The 22,430-nt window shown below is 38.2% G+C and overlaps 3 protein-coding genes across 3 annotated transcripts in view; 2 read left to right on the top strand and 1 right to left on the bottom strand.

Annotated features, from left to right (window-relative positions):
- LOC128734569 (ATP-binding cassette subfamily G member 4) overlaps nt 1–11,510 on the top strand; it is a 77,443-nt gene extending 65,933 nt beyond the window's left edge. The window contains exons 5-9 of the mRNA XM_053828833.1: nt 9,277–9,815; nt 9,873–10,277; nt 10,338–10,454; nt 10,522–10,778; nt 10,841–11,510. Of these exons, the coding sequence (XP_053684808.1) occupies nt 9,277–9,815; nt 9,873–10,277; nt 10,338–10,454; nt 10,522–10,778; nt 10,841–11,182 (1,660 nt within the window). The 3' untranslated portion in view covers nt 11,183–11,510. The remainder of the gene's footprint in view (nt 1–9,276; nt 9,816–9,872; nt 10,278–10,337; nt 10,455–10,521; nt 10,779–10,840) is intronic.
- A 7-nt stretch (nt 11,511–11,517) lies between these two features.
- Nucleotides 11,518–13,717, bottom strand: LOC128734568 (serine/threonine-protein kinase RIO1). The gene is made up of 2 exons (XM_053828832.1): nt 12,188–13,717; nt 11,518–11,742 (listed from the first exon to the last, which is right to left on the bottom strand). The coding sequence occupies exons 1-2, from the start codon at nt 13,686–13,688 to the stop codon at nt 11,528–11,530; spliced, it is 1,716 nt and encodes a 571-aa protein (XP_053684807.1). The 5' UTR covers nt 13,689–13,717; the 3' UTR covers nt 11,518–11,527.
- Nucleotides 13,718–16,484: 2,767 nt separating this feature from the next.
- LOC128737170 (DNA-directed RNA polymerase III subunit RPC8) lies at nt 16,485–17,781 on the top strand. The gene is made up of 2 exons (XM_053831744.1): nt 16,485–16,812; nt 16,877–17,781. Exons 1-2 carry the CDS (start codon nt 16,702–16,704, stop codon nt 17,447–17,449), a joined length of 684 nt encoding a protein of 227 aa, XP_053687719.1. The 5' UTR covers nt 16,485–16,701; the 3' UTR covers nt 17,450–17,781.
- Nucleotides 17,782–22,430: the final 4,649 nt, after the last annotated feature.

The raw sequence follows: 22,430 nt of genomic DNA, 5'->3' as shown, positions 1-22,430 counted from the left end.
GGATCACTGATTGTTTTTCCTTATTATAAGCGATGGGTCTTCTAAGTGGGAGATATCAGGTTACTAATCTTCTTGTTAACCTTAGTTCTTGAAGCTGTTACCACAGACTAACAGACGTAACACTGGAGCCTCATTCCATCGTCAATAAAAACGATCATTTCAAATTTTCGGTTAAGCCAAGACTCAAACAACAGTCGCTGCGCGAGAACGCCAGTCGCATGCGCTGGCGCTGTTGTCAGATAATACACAAGTAAATTTATAGCATTGCTAAATTTATAGCAACTTACTCTGCGTAGCGCGAAGACTGCACCAGGTGATGCTAGTGTTTTTTCCATGTTTTAGGGGTGTCAATGAAACGATGTTTTGTTAGAAAATTTGTTCGAGGTTTTACGTCTGTTAGTCTGTGCTGTTACCACCGAAAGTCATTATTATTAAGCTACACTTCTAATTTTCTACATTAGGAATTGACGCACTGGTACTAATTTTAATCAGGTGGAACACAATTTTTTTCAATCATTTTCAGGTACTTTCTTAAACAGTTGTGAATTTTACTTATGTATTGCAAACTTATCCCAAATTATCACTTATAAATTTGCGACAATGACGTCAACTGATGCAAGCGCTCATTTCGTCATGGTGTACTAAAATATGGTATGTTAAAACTGAGCTTGACTTTAAAAATGCTATAATCCAGTACTCAAAGTAGCGGGGTAATGATTCTCTTTAGCAGCAATGAGGTGGTTGTTGTTTGTTTGTTTGTTTATTATTAATGAGGTGGTGATCCTCTTCGGCAGTTGAAAAAATGTAAGTTTCTTGAAAACAATGTTTAATTCATCATATTTTTGTCAAAAATTGTGTTTGTATGAATTACATCTATAGTTAAGTGATTCAAGATGTTGTTCTTATCAAGAGATTCCAAAAATATGAACAAAAACCTGCATTTTAAGCTTATTTATTTTCAACTGATTAAAATAGGCGACCTCTAATTAGGCTTATGTCGTGCTCCGGAAATAATCTCAACTCTCGGCGTATTACCGATTTGCTCTCTCTCTCTCTCTCTCTCTCTCTCTCTCTCTCGGATGTTACCTTCTCCTACAAGCGACGAGTTTTGCTACTTTGGCAATGCTTTGTTCTGGCCCCAAATGAGCATCAGTTTTGTTTCATCTTTTTTTCTACCGGAACACTACCCAAAGCATACTCTCAATGTCACGGAACAAATCGTTTCAGTCCATATAATTCGCTACCCGATGTTTTCTTTGAAAAGCAGAACAAATAGTCTCTAGTCTCCAGTGTGTGAAGGTTTTCTTAGCTCTGCTTGTAGTTGTGCTTTTTCTGCGCAAGATGAGTGGTTGTAATAGAAAAGAATTTTTATGCATCATTCAGAAACAGAGCAAACGGTTAAACAGAAAACAAAAGCATTTGGTCGTTGAGTCTGAAAGACATGAAATAGTCACCAATCGCTACTTTATCACGTGCCAATGTTTTTAATTATTCGACATGACATATTTTACTGATACTGAAATGTCCCTCTATAGGAATCGGTTTCGGATTGATAATGCCCCCTGGATCCAAATGGCACGCACCATGGCTTGTAGCTGCAGCAAAGTAGCAGATATGACCACAGTTGATGATTTGTTAGAAAAATCAACATGTTTCAAACAAATTTCAAATATTCAGCAAAAATTCCCGAATTTGGTAAAAAAATATTATAGGACAAACAATTACGGCCGTTTCAGTAAATTTTCGGTTACTAAAAATGCAAAAAAAAACCCTTAGAAACATTTTGCGCATTAAATATTGCCTTTTCAAAACAATACATCGTCAGTTATTATTAACAAAGCTATTAACATTAAAATCTCACTAAATCATTAAAATCATTGAAGAATCACAGATGTGATATGTTGTCAGGGAAGCCAATTGGTCACAGTATGGCGTCAACGGGACAAACGCGTCAAGTATCGATCCTGAACAACCCAATAAGAATCTAAGACTCTTGGATTCTACCAAACTGGGAGCGGTCAAAAGGCAAAAGCCGCTTATCCTAGATTTCCTGTTTTTTTTTAGAAGATTCCAAGCAAAGTTGTTCCGGAACTTGACAACCTGAAGCCAAAAGAAATGCTTAAGGATTACAAAAATTTGCTGATGAAATACGATCGCGTCGTTATGGATAATGAGCCAGTTGACAGATTCCTGGACTAGAATTTTAAACCTCGTTCGATTAGCAGAGGATAATGGTAATGTGCCGACCCCTACAATAGGTGAAAAGATCGAATATGAAGTTTCAAGCAGCTCAAGAACAACAAAGCAGCTGGCAAAGATGGCATCACCGCGGAGCTTATCAAGACGGGCCCGGATAGGTTGGCTACCTGTCGGCAGCTGATAGTCAGAATCTGAGAAACAAAACAGCTATCGGAGAAGTGGAAGGAGGGAGTAATGTCCAATATACAATAAGGGCGACAAGTTGGAATGTGAGAACTATCGAGCGATCATCATTCTCAACGCAATGACCGTCCTATAAAGTACGTTCTCAGATCATCTTTCGACGTCTATCGCCGCTAACAGGTAGTTTTGTGGGAAGTTATCAAGCCGGTTTTGTGGCCGGGCGATCGACAACGGACCAAATCTTTGTGCTGCAACAGATCCTCCAAAAGTGTCGCGAATACCGAATCTCTACGCACCACCTTTTCGTAGATTTCAAGACCGCCTATGATCGACCGTGAAGGGCTGTGGAAAATCATGGACGAAAACGGCTTTCCCGAGAAGCTTATTAGAATGATTAAGGTCACGATGAATGGTGTTCGATGCGCGGTATCAAACCCATTTGAAACAAACAGGGGACTTTGACAGAGCGGTAGTATTTAGGTGTTTTGAAACGTGTGGAGCACGATCTTCAATAAATCTAGCCAATTTATGTGTTTCGCTGATGACGTGGACATTGTCGGAAGGACGTTCCAGGCGGTTACTGAGCAGTATATAAACTGAAATGTGAAGCAGTTGGATTAGTTGTGAATATGTCTAAAACCAAGGACCTGTTAGCAGGAGAAACCGAGCGCGATCGAGCTCGCATAAGCAATAGTGTGATAGTCGACGGGGACGACTTTGAGGCGGTGGACGAATGTGGTTAACAACTGCAGCAGAGAAATACGCATATGTATTCTTGCCAGAAGTCGTACTTACTACGGACTCCACAAGACCCTAAGATCTAGTAAACTTCATCCTCGTACCAAATGCACCATGTACAAAATGCTAATAAGACTGGTAGTCCTCTACGGGCACGAAACGTGGACAGTGCCCGACGGGGACTTGAAAACACTGGCCGTTTTTCGCCGAATCCAGTATCCATAAAGTTGCTAAAGCTGGAAGGGTACAATGGGCGGTACAATCCGGTTGGGATTAGACGCATAGGTGCACAGCGTGCTCGATGGTTAAACCAAATGGAGCGTGACCTGGAAAGTGTGGGACTATCGAGAAATTGGAAACGGAAAATCATGGACCGAGTTTTTTGGTGGCACATTATTATGCAGATCAAATGCTGAGGGACATCGTAAGTATGTGAGTTGATTAACAGAGTGACCCGGAGAACATTGCAAAATACAAGAGTTCCTAAAAAAGTTTCTCGTGTGACATCTGCGAACTCAAAGCCAACGCGTTTGTAATTTCTAAATCCTTGAACTGGAGAATTTGTTAAAAGCAGTGTTTTTTGGAAGATGTTGTTGTCCAAGATTCTGGAGGTAAATTAGGACTAGCTTGGTAAAACATCACTATTCAAATTCGTTCATCTATGCAAAGAAACTCTCTCAATCAAACATATTTTAACCACTTGTCCAAAGTTCACGACATTGAGAAAGGAATTGGAAATTCCAGGTCTCATTGCACTGAGAGATAATTTGAGTGACATTAACCGAGTTTTAAAATTCTTAAAACAATCTAATATATACGATTCCATTTGAGTTAACTTATTTTAGAAATATAAGGATAGGTTAAGTTATTTAGGCTAGAAAGACTATAATTCCCTTTAAAATGAATTGTTTTAGTATTAAGATTTTTAGTGTAAAATGTGCAATTGAAAACTATCGTTTGTATTTTTTTGTCATCAACGGCCTATATAGCCTCTTGATGCGCTGATGGCCGTCCAATAAAAATAAATAAAAAATAAAAAAAATCAAATTCGTTCAAACAGTGATACAGTGACAATGGCGTCACTGCGGTTGGTAATGGTTATTAATGGTAATTGTCGGATAAATGTATAGCTATTAGGCTCACTTCAGGGTTTCAGTATCATTTAAAAATCAAAATTATAAAGTTCATCCTGAAACCATTGTTCGTATCGAGGGGCAAGACACTGTCGAAAATATATTACTTTCCCAATAATACCGTTTCCACTCATAAATATAACCTAAAGCCCTATAAAGGTATTCATTTATAGGGCTTTAATAGGGCCTAATATATTAATATATGATAATATTATGAAGTATGTTACCCCTCGGTTCGTATCTATTAAATTACAAAATAGAACAGCAATGGTGGGGTATTCATGTAGCGCTTGCTATGTTCCGTATACGACGTATTGCATATTTATACTTCCGCTATTCACATATTAGTTCCATCTCCATAGAAACTAAGACTGTTCTGCGAATAGCGGCAGTATATACACGGAGACGGAATACACCGTTTACGCAAAATAACAAGCGCTACGTGAATACCCCTATTGTTTCGTTGTGACGTCCTGCTTAAGTTGTAAAGCATGTAATTAGAAGCGGATGCAGCCTCTATAGCTCAAGAAGATAGTTTATTCGTCTTTCGTATGCATTTCTATAATACTACCTGAACATGTATTAACAGTAATCCATAACGGACACAATCCTATTAAAACTTCCACATACCTACATCTATCAATCAAATCTAACGAGTGATCGCGTTCCAGTCACGCGACCAGAGAATACAGGTACAGCATGTTTGTCTTGGACAATGTCAATTGCGCTGCGCATGAGTGCACTATCGGAAAATATTGCTTTATGAAGTTTTCCTATGTAGTCACGCATTGACTAAATAATTACCACCTTCGGAAATAGCAGTTAACAAGTTCCCTAGGCGTCAAGTTGCATTGCTGCCGCGCGATTACAGTGATCGATGACGGAGTCGCATGACCTGATGAGAAAATTAACAGTGTCTGATAGTAAATAGACGTTATGACCGGCGTTTACACGCAGCATTAGTCTAACAGCTACATTACATCAAAGGTTAGTGACCTCTACACCTGTGCTACTACGCTATTATTATTGTAATTTTTCCTGATGCCCGGGTACGTAAATCTATAGGAAGTTTTCGCAATCACGGTTGTACGGTCATGCTTTCCTTATAGTGTCAACTGCTGCTTTAATAGCTTATTGCTTTCAAAACATTTTTCGCAAAAAAAAACAGCTAACAATTCAATAGAACAACATGTTATGTGCGGCGTTTACATCGGGACCTAATCGGTTAATGTTTGCTATTTCCTCCACGAACAATAAAGAGAAACTGTCTATTAAAAGTTTTATCACGATTTAACTGCACTTGCACTAGGACCGACATTGATGAACTTCAATCTCTGTTCGGTAGGCGTGTACGAGTCGTTAAATAGTCAATGATACAAAGTGCAGTCACTGCCACTCGTATCTCTTGAAACATATGGGTACGGTAGTAAGTTGACTTACTGTTTATGATTATAAATGTTTTCATGCTATGATATCATATTATTAACCTGCACCCCCAAATGGGTTGTTTGTTTCTGATATCAGACAAAGTGATTGAACAAGGAATTGAATGCAATCCTCTCACATCTATGACCCTTTGGGTTAAAACCATTCTAAAAAAATCCTCTCACAGTTCACCATAATGTTGTTTTGAGTTCTCAGATCTTTAAATTGATTCGACTGACAATTGCATTTTCTTTTTTTCATTTTTTACTCATAAAGCTTGGTAAAAAGTTAATCTGGACGCATAGAACAAACTATAATTGGGGATTGAAGTGAAGATAAGAACCCATAAATGACAGGATTGCAGTATTTTTATTCAGCTTCAAGTTTTGCATTATTATCTTATCTTATCTTATCTCACACTAACGCAGCCAATACTTGAAGGCATCCTGGAAAATGCCGATTGCTTAAATCGGTCATTTTTCTTGTCAACGGCCAGGCCAACTGCGCAGCATGTACCGCAGAGAGAATTCCAAAGAATTAAGTGGAATTAAAAATGATACTTAATTCCATTCAACTCATTGAAATCAAGGGGAAGGAAGAAAGCGTGGACCTCCCGTACCAAACGCTTCCCTTGAAGATATTGATTAATTTACAGATTACAAATTGTAGTCGTTGGGAGTATCTTTGCTAATAAAGGTTAAGTGATACACCGGACCCTCGGGGATGAACTTATGGCATTAACCATAGTCTGGCTGCAATAGGCCAAGGTTATAGCGCCTTTTTGTCGCTCTCTGAAAATTGAAAAATTCCGTCTACCTGGCATCATTTTAATTACTTAGTAAAAGAATAAAATTTAGAAATAATAAAATATATGAATGCAGGAAAATCAAATAGATAAACGAGTGAAGTTATGAAACGACCTCACCGGTATTTGTTTCTTCGTCCATTCCATTAAATCCCGCCACTGAACAGCATCTTCGATTAAACCTGAAACAGTCCAAAGTCCCATTCGAAAGCCAAGTTTTGGGTGCCTCCTCAGCTTCAAGTTTTGCATTATTAGGTACATAATTGCATTTCTCTGGTTCTGAATCAGCATGCCCAGGTAACAATTCTAAAGCCACTTGGTTTTACTTGAGTTTTATAAAGGATTTATTGCGGTGTTAATCATTACCTCTGGTTTTATTGTGGTATTGCGCAACACCAAGAGGATACGAGTCCAAACACACTTATAGCTAGCTATAAAACCATAATAAAACTGTTAAAGCAAATTTATTGTGGTTGCTTATATTACCACGTTAAAACTTGTTGGTTGCACCAAGTCTTTTATAAACTTGCCATAAGTGGGGCGTAGCAATACAAAATGGCGCACCAATCAAAATTGATCTTATCGCGGTTGCTTGTCAAACCGCAATGAATCTGTTAGTTTTATAGAGCTATTAAATCGGTAGCACCCTGACCAAACAATTTTTTTGCTGCTATTATGAAGAATACCGCAGTTCAACACCAAAATCATTTTTGTATGCGAGGCTATATTGCCATATTATAGTATTTTGTTTTAGCTCGCAAACCAAAATTCATCAAAGCAAAGTGTTTTGCCGAAAAAAGGTTATTATCAATCGGTTTTCCAGCCACAGGAAGCAACTAAAATGATTTTGCTAGAAATTGAGATTGACAAACTGAATATATTTATTTTGTCAAAACAACCAGTTTTCGAAAATTGCAAAATTTTAGTGGCGCGTTGATTTTATCCACCTACCGTTTCAACATGTACGATGAAATTAAATGCGCACATGCTGCAAATCAACGAAATTGCTTAAAATTTAATAAATATTCTATAGGATATTTTATTATGGTCGCTATGGCTGTACCTAAACCAAATCGATAAGAATAATCTGACAGCAAAACTATAACTTTGCTGCTCACGCTTGCATTTTCAAGTTGATAATACTGGCGAACTTATTTAGCTTTCACCAGAGACGAAAAACGAAAAGCTTTATTAAATTATGGCGATGGCTGTCAAGCAGCGAAAACTTAACCGGTTTTATTGCTGCTTTCAGCAGAGCGTGATACGACTACTTGAGCTTATGACCTGATTCTTATAGCGGTTATGAAAACCTTCTGAAGAGTGGGCCACTTAGTCAGAAGGCAGTTTTATAGCGGTCATTAGAAAGTTCTGGTGGAGCTCATACTTTTATTAGCGGTTTTATGAAATTTGTCATGAAAACAGCTATACGAACGTAATAAAACTTGGAATTGTTACTTGGGATGTTTCTTCCACTTTATACGCATTTCGTTAGAACTGTAGTTTTTAAATGAATCGAAACTGCGGACGATTTGAAGGGTTCCTTTCTTTTGGCACAAGAGGGACATTATTTGCTGCATACCACTCTAACACCATTTCAGAGTAGTGACAACTAGCTGAATCAGGCTTCCTAGCCGTTAATTTTTCCTTTATGTTCACGAATAAATGGCAAAATTCGATTTTTCCCTACATTCACTCGATGTCATTCTTGAGGAAGATATGAAAGAGTCAGTTTTCAGTCCACCGATACATAGTCCTTGCCATATCATGACTTGCCTGGTAGGGTAATTTGGGGGAATTTGGACACCCTAAGCAAATCACCAAAATCTGTGCATTAAAACTCAAAAAAGTTGAATCATATAGGGTATGGGATTTAGTTTTCGACCCTGTGCTAGTTTTCGCACCATTGTTGAAACATTCACTAAATAAATTCCTAAAGAAAAGGTAGAGGAAAGCAATTATTTAGAATATTGTCAAGGTTATTACTTTGCCAGAGATTTTTCAATACCCCACCCAAATTTGAGTATGTATGTCCAAATAATCAAGGTTTTTAAGCTGGAACTGGAGTTCGAGTGAGTGTTTTCTTTTCGTCTATAGTGAAAACATATGCGGAATTAAAAATGCCATGAATTGTGTATATTAGGACACTGAATTCTTGCATAAAACGAAATAAAATGGATAACCTTTGCGCAGTCAATTGAGCAGATTTCTAATTTTATTTCATCTGTTACTTATGACGTCAAAAAAATCCCACCGCGATCTGGAATATCTCCGGGAAAATGGAACCATAATTTACCAGCATATTTTTCCATTAATGGTCAATCTAATGTGATTCTTTTAAGACTACTTAGTTGCATAAAAATCGATTTAAAATTAGTGGAGATAGAGCCAAAAGTGTAACTGAAAGTAACTTCATTTTTGATGTCGAGGACGTAAAGGTTAATGTGCCTCAGGGCAGTAATATGAGGCCTTTGCTTTGCCTGAAATATCCTCAATGACGGGTAAAGGCGAAGCCTAGACGCTACATTCCGTTATCGAAACTTGACGTTCTGTTTTTATATAACAGACTTCGTAGCTAGCTGTTAGAGTACAGAACAATTGCAGGGCCAGTTGGCCAGCTACGATCCTATTGACTCTAACAGCTTCTCCCAGCCAAGATTCGAACATGTTGTATTCCGCAATCAATTCAAATTAATGAATCGGTTCATTGTTAACTTATGTAACATATATTATTTTTAATTTTAATACATCGGATATTGTTCTATACTCAGTTCGATCTTTTTTGCCTTTTTTCAGTAAATCTGGCGTCGAGGGTGCCGTACATTTAAACAGAAAAGCATCCTGCTATATTACGCAAGAGGATCACCATCAGCCACTATTGACTGTAGAGGAACTAATGCACATTGCCTGCCAGCTGAAAATCAAGGGAAAATCTAACTACGATGAAATAATAACTCAAGTATTGTCCGACCTTAATCTAAACCATCGGCGAAACATAACTGCAGACAAATTGAGTGGAGGAGAGCGAAAACGACTGTCTATAGCACTAGAAATGGTCGCCAATCCATCGATTTTTTTCCTGGATGAGCCTACTAGTGGCCTGGATGAGGTCACCGCTGCTACTTGCGTTCGATTGTTCCGAGATCTTGCCAAGCAGGGACGGACCGTAGTATGTACGATCCATCAGCCGTCGGCTAGTATCTTTGCCCTATTCGATCACATTTACGTAATCGCCCGAGGGCAATGTGTGTTCCAGGGTAGTCCAAAAGCTGTCGTTCCGTTCCTGTCCCACATGCACATTGAATGCCCACGTCACTACAATCCAGCTGATTTCAGTATTTTCTCTAATAGACAAACTTTGGGCTTATTATAAGTAATCCGTATCTTTCTAGTTATCGAGGTTTGTGATAGTGAGTCCTCGGAAATCATTCCAGCTTTAAGTGAGGCGATGCAGAATGGCAAAGCTATATGCACCAGGTCCAATACTGTCATGGCTGCAGCCGGCACCACCGGCTCAACACTGGTTGTAAACGAGGAGCCTAGTTCCCTGGAGCCTGTTAGCGATTTTGTGATAAAACCCACTGTCACCTCAATGATTCTCGAGCAACAACGGCCAAAAGTATCAACTATAGTGCAGAAAATGAAACAAATCACACGGTTTTTCCACAGCCCGCACGCTGTGTCGGGTTTCGTTCAGTTTTGGGTACTGTTCCGACTGATGTGGACTAAAATAATGCGAAACAGAACGGTGCTTTGGATACAGTTTTTACATCACGTGATTTGTGCGGCTTTCATAGGTATGTTAAGATTTCTGTTCGTTCAATAGCAAATGACCAAAATAACTGCTTCTTCTTTAGGACTGATATTTCTGAATGCGGCCAACGATGGAGCACGAATGTTTGACCACCTCAAGTTTTGTCTAGGAGTATGCTTTTTCTTTTGCTATACGCAGGTTATGGTTCCAATATTAAGTTGTAAGTAAACTTATATGTCCGCTCGGGTCAGCATTGAGTAAACTATTTTTATGTTGTCGACATGCAGATCCTCGCGAAGTCAAACTAGTGAAAAAGGAATGCTTCAACCGCTGGTATGGCTTGTTTCCTTATTACTTAGCATTAACGCTATCCCGACTGCCTGTACAGATTTTTCTGAATATAATCTTCACGATGGTAGTATACTGGCTGGCTGGTCTACCAGCTGAGTTGTTCCGTTACGTACTATTCACGATCGTCGGAATGATAGTTTCACTTTGCGCCGAAGGATTCGGTTTAATGATCGGAGCCACCTTCAATGTGATGGTGAGTAATGCATACACTATATTAAATTCTGAATTGTTTAGTAATAATTTACTTTTTTTTAGAATGGATCCGCTATTGGGCCACTTACGATAGCCCCGTTCCTTGGGTTGGCGATCTATGGATTTGACTTTGCTCCACAAATTCCGGCATTAATGCAGTGGTTAATGCGAGCATCGTTCATCCGCGGCGGCGTTGTCTCAGTTGTGCTGGTCGTGTTCGGTTACAATCGCCAGCGTTTGGATTGCAATGATATGTACTGCCACTTCGATGATCCAAAAGTATTGTTGCATTACGTACGGATAGATAACACAACATTACTGTTCGAGTTGAGCATTCTGACCGCAATGACACTCTTCTACCGATTGTTGTGCTATCTCAGCCTACGAAGACGATTTTACAAATGAGGACAAAAATAGGAGTGAACACAACGAATAGACAGAAAAATGTGATCAATTAATTTTAGGTTTACAGAAAATAGTTATGGAAATTTTTGGAACATTTTTACTCGGGTTATGATTAAGAAAACTGAACTCTAGCAATAGCATTAGTTTAACATTCCAGGGGCAAAATGAATGCATGAAGATTTCCAACTGTCTCTTTTATTAAGAGGAAGTAACCTTCCAGGATCCTATCAAACCAAATATATGAAAAATTAAAAACCAATATATTCAGAGTAGTTTTTGTACTTAAAAGAGAAGGATATTTCTTTATTTGACACTAATAAAAACTATTACCTGAATGTGTCTGTTTTATTTCTTTGCTTTCATTTTCTCTTTACGTTTCTTCACGTGCTTTTTCACTTTGGTTTCGCGTTTTTCGGCTTTCTCGAGCTTAACGGCTTTCTTGCGAGAACGGCGCTCCTCCGACGTTTCATTCTTTAACCGTACAGCAGGTGTTTTGATTTTCTCTTCGTTCTCCTCAACATCACTATTTGATTCTTCCGCCGACGATGATGTATTGTTTTCTAAATAAAAAAGCAACATTGTTAGTTAAATTGTATTAATTAAATTGTAGATTCGCTGTAGCGTAATTAAGCGCATTTAATAATCTTAGCCTTATCAGATTTGTTAGCGCGATTATTAGAAAAAACATCACATTGAATGTTTAAATTTACAATTTGTTGAAAGAAAGGCCATTCTTTGGGGACGTTGGGGATTGGGGACTGCATCTCCTGTCTAGTCCAAAGTTTTGAGCCATTCAACCCTTGTTATATCACTGGACTCGTCTTTGCTCGCGCCAAATTTTCTAACAACATACGTTTGTAACATTGATTGTATTACTTTCTAAAGCGAAATGTTCTTACTTGAATGCATGCTTAATTTTCAAATTTCCTTATAGCAATAGTTTAAAACAAATTCCGTTGAATGTATTGTAATGCAAACTACAGTCGTAGTGTCATTCGTATTTACCTTGATCTAACTCAGCTTTGGGTATTAATAAAATTTCCGGTTTTTCCGCCACTTGCAAGTTTGCGTCCAATCCAGTAATCGTTTTATAAACTAGATCTGATTTGTTCTTCTCTTCAAATATGTCTCGCTCAACGTCGTAGACATCGTGTAATGTTTTAGGAATGAAAATTTGCTTGAAAACCGCATCTTCTAGCTTTTGCTGTTCTGTGAACTCATCAAAGCTACGATTGGCAATTTTATCCGAAATTTTTTCCAAACATTCTTCCATGTTGGCTTCGGTTATAATTGGATCGGTAACAAAATCAAACAGTTCTTTCACTGTCATTGTAGAAACATCCTTTTTACGGAAGAATTCAGTAATATTCGTACAATCTTTCCTTAGAAACTCCAACGCATGTGGATGTTCGTGCTCAACGGATTGTGATACGTCAATTATAACGATCTTACCTTCGTGATAAAGGATATTAAACTCGGACAAATCGGCATGAACCAGCTTACACTTGTTATACATAGTCCACATCATTTCAACAGCATCCCGATACAACTCTCTTGCCTTTGAGCAACTCAACTCCACATCTTTTAATTTGGGTGCTGGCCATCCATCTTGACCGATGAACTGCATTAGAAGTACGTGACTTCGAAGTAGAACAGGCTCCGGAACGGGCAAACCACACTTTTTCATTCGCACCAAATTTCGCATTTCTTTTTCCGCCCAGGTACGCACCATCTTTCTTGGATTATGTTTACTGTAGCCATGACGGAAACGGAACTCTCCCGTAACGTACTTATCGCGATCTTTAAATATCAAAATAGACGTTTTGAATACCTTTATGGCATAATCCATTCCAATTTTCGAGGTAGCGTGATAAACGTTAGCCTCTTTACCGGTTGATATGCAACCATTAATTTCGCATATCATTTCACGACTCAGCAGTTTGAACAAAATTATCCTTGTCCTGGGATCCATCACCTGTTCCGCTGTTGCACGATCCCGCTTATCCTTGCTCCGCAAGCGTTCATTGTCTGCTTTCCTTTGCGTTTCAATTAGAGTATTCTTTGCGTGCATAGGAAGGGCCAGCGGTCCCTCATACTTTTCCACATTGATTTTATTAGTGAACTTTTTGAACAGCGCATCCGCAGGTTGAAAATTAGACACTTTTTGACTGCTACTCTGCACATTGGAATGCGACTGTTGAACATTGGCGACCTGATTCTTTTTCAAGTTGTCAACATCCAAATAATAAGAATCTTCATCGCAATAATCACTTATGTCCTCGCTGCTTTCCTGTTCATCAGAATCATGTCCTTGAACACGAGTTCCTCCGAAGATCGCATTCGCAATAGCAACCTCAGTTGTTACATTTGCATCTCTTTGCAAATCTGAAACTTCAGGCGGAGGTGATTTAACAAGCCTAATTATACTAAGTGATTCTGTAGTATCGTCCAACGCATCCTCGAACTGGGCGAAACTCATTTCAACATTCAGACTTTTCAATGGCATGAAAACTAAAGGCTTTCACTAGGCACTAAATAAACTCACATTCAACAACACTATTTTTGAATTACTTGACAAATCACACGTGGTTTCATTCATAAATGATTGTTTTTATGTAGAATCAGAATGCAAAAGCAAAATGAAAAATAGCAAAACAGTTTTAAAACTAGTACTTCGCAGAGCTGCCGGTTATTTTTTTCTTAATGTGCCGTGCAGCAATTTTACATGTCTGTAAAGCATTGTACGCAGATGTCAGTGCGTTTTTTTCAGTGGGGATCTATTGCTATCAAATTCCACGCTCAAAATATATTTCACGTCGAAGTTACCTGAAAAGTTATGTGAATATTTTCCACCCAGCTTTTCGTGTACTATTTACGTGATTTTCAGGTGATTCGCACGCATACTAATGGCACAGACAAACAGACATAACACTCGTTTTCCATTCATCGTACCGATTAAACCGTCATTTCAAATTTGGGCTTAGTTGGGAATGTCTCCGTTTTGGTCAAAGTGGCGCTTTTTGACGAAAGAAGGGGAATTCCCCATAAAAAATACTTGCTACTTCGAGGGACACCCATATTGCTATTTGATATTTGGGAATGTCGATCATAGATGGTGCTAGTGTTCAGGCTAAATGTGAGGTACGATAATTTTTGTTGATTTTTCTTCCAAGAGTTATGTCTGTTTGTCTGTGCTAATGGGTTAACGTGAAAATCAGATAGATGTTATTATTTTTTCCAATAACAATCACCTGAAAGTCACGTAAATCCCTGTAGAGAAATTTACGTGATTTTTCACGTGGATAGGACGTGTGGATTATTTTGAGTGCATACATGTGTGCGTTACCGCAGATGGTGTTTGGTCCATGACGTTTGTACTGTCATGGACCAAACGGCGTGTGATTGATTTCGAGCCAAGGGACTCGCAACTCTATTTTTGTCTGCTGCAGTTGATAGAAACTCAAACCCAAACACGCAGCGCAATTGTCGTTTGTATTGTTTTGATCCCGATACCTAATGGATTTATCTGCTTTTTAGCGTAAATAAAACAAACTAATAAACTTTTCGGAAGCTACATATACAGGTAAGAGCAGCAAATCGGTAAGAAAAAAAGTAGCAAAAGCGGCATTCAAAATTATGGTCACCTGCCTGCCCCTTCACATGTGAGTTTCACAATTCCTTACCGATAGATCCCCCCTGGGTTTTTTCATCTCATCCCAGGTTTGACAGTGTTGTGGGGTTTGTTTTGATTACTTATTCGCAAGACCCAGAAGCAAAAAACTGCAAAAATGACAAAAATATATGTTGTGCAGAACTGCAAGTAGTACGAATTACAAGTAATGAAACCACTAGCAATAAAATTAGGTTACAAAGGGAATCACAACAAAACACACAAAAACATCAAACCAGAGTTGAGGTTACTGTGTTACCTGACTCATAACGCACCCCTATTTCCGAAATTCTAAAATCTCTCTTGCTTTTATTTTTGGAGTAAACATGTAATTTATTATTTTATATGGTTGATATTTGTATGCTCTATTCAAATTTATGATCAATTAAACGAAAAACCACAAAGTTTGTGAGTTACGAGACACTCCCCCGTATATAACGTATATTCGTTATGATTCAGGTAACACAGTACGCACCGTGCAAAGGTTTATAGAAAGCCTATAGAAATACTCACACAGGGGTGTGAAATTGTCAAAATTTTGCGGAGTAAACATTCCATGGATGGCGACCATTTGGAACCAGCCGGCGTATCAAAAATAACAGCTAATAATTGAGATTGCTGACAGCTACCGTACGCACACTAGTCGCGTAGTTCCATGACGTTTTTCAAACTGGGAAAAAATAAACCTATCTATAGTTAAATTATAACTAAAAGCACTGCCAAAAGGTTGTGTTTAACTGCTTTCTAATTAGTTTCAGTTGTTTTAAAACGAATCAACCTTTAAGTAGGTCCCAGTACCAAAGGTTACCAAAACCAATGAAGTAATTTGCAATTTCGTCACTAACGAGAATGATATTAGCTAAGGCTCGTTTATGTAGGAGTGAGAGGGGAGCAACGAGTGGAGGAGAGGATCCGGCAGTTTAAAATTTGATGTTGTTGATATTATTCCTACTGCAAACAGCCTTAGCGAGGGCCCCAGCTTATGTCAAAAAATCTTTATATGTGTGCGTGGTGGAATACTTCATGAGTGGGACATATAGACAATGTATGTGATTTGACCAAGGGCATGGTGTGTGGCTATCTCTTTCTCATGTAGGAGTGATGAGAGCAACTTTCAAATGGTTCTCCGTAAAGCGAAATTCCCAGCAATTTTTTGGTACCTGTCCAAATTAACAGTTTGGTACCTATGCGTGGGACATCGAAATTTCGAAAATGTATAATGATTTTGACAGTCACCCGTAGGATTTGACAGCCTTGTGTGTAGAACGCGTCACTCAAAATAATCCGCACATAACTAATGGAAAATTTCCATATGAAGATCCTTATGATTAAATATTATGTGCCACATATAAACACAATCCGCCCAGAAGTACGCATGAAAATTATATACATATGAATAGTATGTGCAAATTTTAAAGGTAAATTGTAAAAACACGTAAATGGTAACTGTTTGGCACATAAACTTCATTTGCAGGGCACATGGAAAAAATCTATGTGTGAAACACATACGGAAAGTTTTCTCAGTGTATAGAACGTGTAGAAGCCAGAACTAGAAGCAATCTAGTACATTCATTCGGTTTGTCAAGTTTGAAAGCAACAAGGCAAATCGGCAAAATTAGGCGAACTGCCAAAGTTTGATTTTAATTTTAAATCATCGTTTCCTCCACGATTAATTTAAAATAATTGTAATTAAATCGTACCTCATTTATTGTGAATAGAGTGGATACGCGAAGCAAGCGTAACCAAAATAAAAATGAAAAATATATAGTAATACCTAGTTATAGTTAAATAATCCTAAATTAGTGTGATGCAGGCTTTGCTTCAATAGACGTGCATCTAAATTAGCAACATGTTTGTGCTAGCCGAACTGAAGGATAACGTGCGGATTGCTCCTGAGCTATTCAACCTAAAGTTACCCGAAGCTATTAAGGATGAGGTTAATAGGAAGCTAGCCAATAAAGTAGTAAAACCAACTTAGTACATAGTATTTGCCCAAATTTTTACCTTTTCTGAATTCATCGTAGGTACTTTTGAACGTTGGGCTTTGCATTGCTCTGAAGGACATAATAAAACTGGGTGATTCTATTATTCTTCCGGGTGATGGTGCTTCTCATACGGAAGTTCACTTCCGCTACATAGTGTTTCGACCGATGATTGGGGATGTTATAACGGGAAAAATCCGTAGTTGCAGCCGGGAGGGCGTGCACGTTACATTAGGATTTTTTGATGATATTCTAATACCACCGTCAGCGTTGCAGCATCCTTCGCGCTTTGAAGAAGCTGAACAGGCATGGGTCTGGGAGTATCCTCTAGAAGATGGCAAAAAACATGATCTCTACATGGACATTGGTGAAAACATAAAATTTCGTGTTTCCGGAGAGGTATTTGAGGAAAGTTCTCCTATCGGACCACCTGATCAGGAGGCCTCTAGCACCAGCACAACAACGACGGATGTGAATAAAACTCCATACCGAATCATTGCTGCTATTAATGAGTCCGGGTTGGGACTATTGTCTTGGTGGGTAACGCAAAACCAAGAAGAAGGCGACGAGGAGCAGGAAGCAGAGGAAGAAGAGGAGATGGATGAAGACGAATAAAACGACTTGAATATTTTTTGTTCAATGTCTGCATTCTGAGTTCATAGTTTTGATTTTTTATTATGTAATAGTTATTATAATATAGCGCTATTTGTTACATTTCTTGGAAATTTTTATCTCTCAGTTTCACTCTAACGTTTTTAATGACAAAAAGACGCATATGAGAACAATCATCCTGATTCTTTACTTTTCATGTTACTTGTCTATAGAGGCAGGGTAAAGCTCTTAACGGCATTTGATCGGATACGAAAGGAGACAAGCATTGACAATGTGATGAAGGATACAGCATGGATCTATGTGAATATGTTGTGTCGTAAGACCTACGATAAGTGTTAGAAACGATTTTTCACAAAATGACGATCGAACGTGTCCTAAGAGGCTTGAAAAATCAGTCAGACTTGGGCGGTCTTTCTTAGTTGCAACTTTGGTTTGAAGTTAGAATAGGCATTTACTACTAATTTATAGATTAGTCTTGCATATTATTAGGTTTACGATAGTAACTAGTGCACGACGCTTTTATTTTCCTAAAGGATCGCTTTGCTGGCAAAGAATAAATGTCAGAAGACTATTAAAGTTTGCTTCTGCTTACGTGTATTTATTTGGTTTAATAGTACTCTACATACGTTCAACAACTGGCGCTTACAGTTTAATATATTTACAACAAATTCTGCGTCTTCAACATTTCACAATTATTCGTAACAATTTTTGTTTTTTTTATTTATAACCTATTCATAATATTTCTAGTTAATTTAACGTACTTTTCGTAGTTTTTGTCTTTTAGAAAACATAAGTACTCAAAATGAATTTACAATTTCGTATTTTCTAGACTTACTGCAATTGCACTGTTACCTATCCAGACTCAAAGTTCAAATATCCTAATCTTATTTATTAGGTTGCCTAAAAACTCATTTGTTGTTTTACAATTTCATCAGTTGTTTTGCCAATTGTTTCAAGTAGTATAAAAGGAAACCATTTTTAAGCTTAAAGTATAATGAAGATATTGCACATAATATAGCCCAAAAATACTAGTACAAATTGCTTTGAATCACGAATCATTCCTTTTGGTCGAATGAATGTTGTGAGAAATAACTCTCTGCTCAATATTCCAAATGCTGTTAGACCGAAATTGTAGAAAGTAATAATTCTGATTAGGAAGTACAATACAGGTAATTTGATTTGTCCAAATGTAAAACTGAAAGAATATCCTTCGTTCATTCTAAGGTGCAGCCGAACCTCCCAAACTTATTTATATTTCTTTTTGTGAATATTCAATGCCACAACGACGTACATCTTTCGAATTTATTTAGTTGAATATTATAGATGGACGCCAATCACGTTTTATTCAATCGATATCAACACTACTAATCATCCATCGCTTTTTAAATCCTTCTTTTTCCATTTTTTTTTTCAGCAGAGCATAGATTCGTAGACTTGAATATTAATAAGGCTCATTACCTGCAGTGAACCAAGTAACAAAGTTAGCAGCAGAAATTTGCGCGGGTTTTCACGTCTTATAGTTTTTTCACAAAAAAATCTGAATCCGATTTTTCAAGATTTCAAACATGCAAATAATTAACAAATCATTTCATTTCACAAAACCTATTAGTAAAATTTTCAGTGTTTTAATATTCTAAAATGTTAAATATTTTTTATGCGGCAAATTCATGATCTTCTAATTAATAAATTTGAAACTATCGAATTTATGCACTTTCGAGAAATAGGTACTTAAGAAATTCATAAACCTACCTGGTTAACAATGGTTTTATACATTATCAGTGCCATACGGCGGCGCATGTTTCTTGATAACAGCGTTTTGCAAAAGGCAAAGCAGATCGGATTTCCTGCGTGAATGTATCGCTAGTATCTCCTTACTTGTGTTGATACCCTCAGTCACCAGCGACCCTAGTTATACGAACTCATCTACCACCGCTAGTTCGTTACCGTCAACGATTGCTGTTCATGGGAGACAGGCTAGCTTTCATGTATTAGGTCTTCCACGCATTTATTTTTGGTCCAATAAAGCCTCTTAGTTGACCTCAAGGAACGACGTTGCTCAAACAAGCTAGTCGTTGTAAGTTGAAATCTCGACTGGAAAAGACAGTAAGAGTCAATAGCACCGTAGCAATAACTAGCCCTGGAAATGTCCTGTACTTTAACAGCGAGCTACGAAGTCTGTCAAATGAATAGCAGAAGGTCAAGTTTCGAATGCGAAACGTAGCACCAAGGCACCAATACTCCTGACCTCCACTTTCAGTCTGGCGCGGATTATCTCCGTCGCCATAAAGTTGCTGGCTAGAATATCAAAGTCATCTGGGAAGCCTGTCTAGCAGTTGGCTGCCTTTGCTGAAAATCATGCCTCTCGATTCGACGCCCACTCGTCGGGTCTCCGGCACGTGAAATTGAAAACGTGCAGGATAAGTAATCACCCAGACCACGTTGATTCTCGAAGGAACTGGAGCCCGAGTTGCGATTACTTACATGACCAGCCGAGAGCCGGGGTGGCTCTTGCCGCATCAAGAATTCCTCTCCGTTGTACTCGGTCCTGTGCTATTCGTCGCCAATTTGTTGCGCGTCTCAACATACGCCCTGGTCGACCATCTCTACTCCAGGTGCCGGTGGGGTTCTTGAAGAGAACGGAGTTCACTGCACAGTCGTCCGGCATCCTTGTGACGTAACTGGCCCACCGTAGTCTCCCAACTTTCGCCAGGTGTACGATGGGAATCTCTTCAAGTAGTGCCTGCAACTCGTGGTTCATACACCTACGTCACTCTCCGCTATCCGTTTGTACTCCGCCAAAAATAGTCCGCAACATCTTTTGTTCAAATAAGGCAAGTGCACGAATGTCTTCTGTAAGCAAAGTTACTGTCTACATAGTCCATAGGGGACTACCGGTCTGGTTAGCGTTTTGTACATCATCATCTTTATGCGGCGGCGGTGTGCCGAGACGCGCACGAAACACAACACTGGATCCAATATTCTGATGAAACGGGTCAGTTTGTTCGAAAGACCGAGTTTGTGCATTATCTGCCGTATCTGGTCTCGATCGACTGTGACAGCCGGTGCAACAGAAACTTTGTATGCGGCATTTATCAGCATGATGACGCGATAATTGGCGCCGATCCCCCTTTTGGTAGATAGGACAAACAACTTCTTCTATCCACTCCTTCGAAAGTGGCTCGGCCTTCAGCGTTCTGATTTCTCTGAACTTTCGTTTGGCCTCCTTTGGCAATTTCGCCATCGAGGACTTCATCGATCGTCTACAACTGTGCCATGAGCTAAAACACGAGCCAGACTTTCGACGTATTAAAAGGAAGTGACTCTAAATCGCGGTGATAAGCCAAACAAGACGACCAAAACATGATCCTGGACCCTGTACATGCCTACGAAGTTCCTTTGCGTGGCGATGGACGACGAAATCTTTGTCAAGGCATACTTCAAACAGCTTCCTGGAGTTTTATACGGCAACCGGAATGGGAGAAGTGGCAGATAGCATATGAAATTGCCGAAGTTTGTTGAGAAATATCTGTTTCAGTAGGGTATGTAAGACACGTTGTTGAGCCGATCAATTTTATTAAAAAAGTAATTAATTGCTCTTTGAAAATCCATGGTTTCCATTCTATGTGAAGGACCAAACACTTTCCATAGCAATTAGGATGCTTTTCTATTCATAATAATTAATGAAAATAAAAACAATAGCTGGGGTCAGTCCCGGCGTAGTGGTTAGCATTCACGCCTCTCACGCCGAGGACTCAGGTTCAAATCCCAACCGCGCAGAAGTCACGTATAACCCAAAACTGGTTAAAGTGACTATAATCTAAACAAAAAAAACTAAGAAAAACAATTGCATTTGGTGGAATTTTGTGGAAAATATTCACGGAAATTTGTCTTGACGTGATAATCATTTTGAGTGTAGACGCAATTCGTCATGTTAAACGTTTATTCGGAATCTGTAATAAATGTGGAAAGCAAGATTTTGGTACCTACTTGTGACTATCAAGACCAAAAAGAAACATTTGTAACCAAGTTAACTTGTCAGTTATATTTAAAAGTATGCCATACCATATTGAGTTTTTCAAAAAGTCGCACAGTCAGTGGTAACCTAAAAGCTAAAAATTATGAACACAATTTCTAACGAAGTCACCAAATCCGCACAATTTAGATTAATGATATAAAAAATAAACTTTTTAATTTAATAGTTGACCTAATAGATTTTGTCAATAGCACAACCAGAAAGTGGATTATTCAGAAAATACATAGATAATGGAACAAGATTCATGTGTTCAGCAAAACACAACACATATACTTAACACGTTTTAATATCTATATAGTTGCTTCGTTTTTTATGGTTTTAGCGAATTTTTCTCGTGACTAGTACACAGTGAAGAATGAGCATGATGTACGGATATTCTTTCCCAGTGCGATTGGTTTAACTTATAAATTACATTTATGACGTATGTCAATGATATAAAAAAATCGGAAATTATTAGCTGTGCTAAGCCTCAAATAGATGTATTTAAACGATTTAAACCAAATTATGACAAATCGATGTTATTACCAAATAATTTGTCTGATTGTAATCCTTATGAAGTACAAAATTACACATAAATACAAAATCACGTTATTCAGGCAAGCAGACGCTTTTCAACGACCTGAAATTAGCGAGTTATGAGTATCATAACTCCTTTGAAATGACCCGAAACGAAAAGATTCGGCTCCAAAGAACGTTCTGTTTTGACATCATTTGACTGTCACAGTATTACATAGAAGCAGAATCTTTTCGGTCTAAGTAATTTTGAAGCTAAAAGACTGACAATTTTTCAAAAAAGACCGCTAGTTTCTAATCTTATTTTTTGAACATAAAAATACAATACTCTTCGAGCTGAACTCCCTCGTGATACTTGTAAAGTTTTTTTTCTTCTTGAGTATTTGCATTTTATCCAAGTTTTGCACTTGTTTCATTTTTTATCATCTTACTTATTTA

Source organism: Sabethes cyaneus, chromosome 2 (assembly GCF_943734655.1).
Source record: "Sabethes cyaneus chromosome 2, idSabCyanKW18_F2, whole genome shotgun sequence".
In the NCBI taxonomy this organism is placed as follows: domain Eukaryota; kingdom Metazoa; phylum Arthropoda; class Insecta; order Diptera; family Culicidae; genus Sabethes; species Sabethes cyaneus.
Note: the sequence above shows the minus strand (reverse complement) of the source record. Positions and strands in the feature narration are given on the sequence as shown.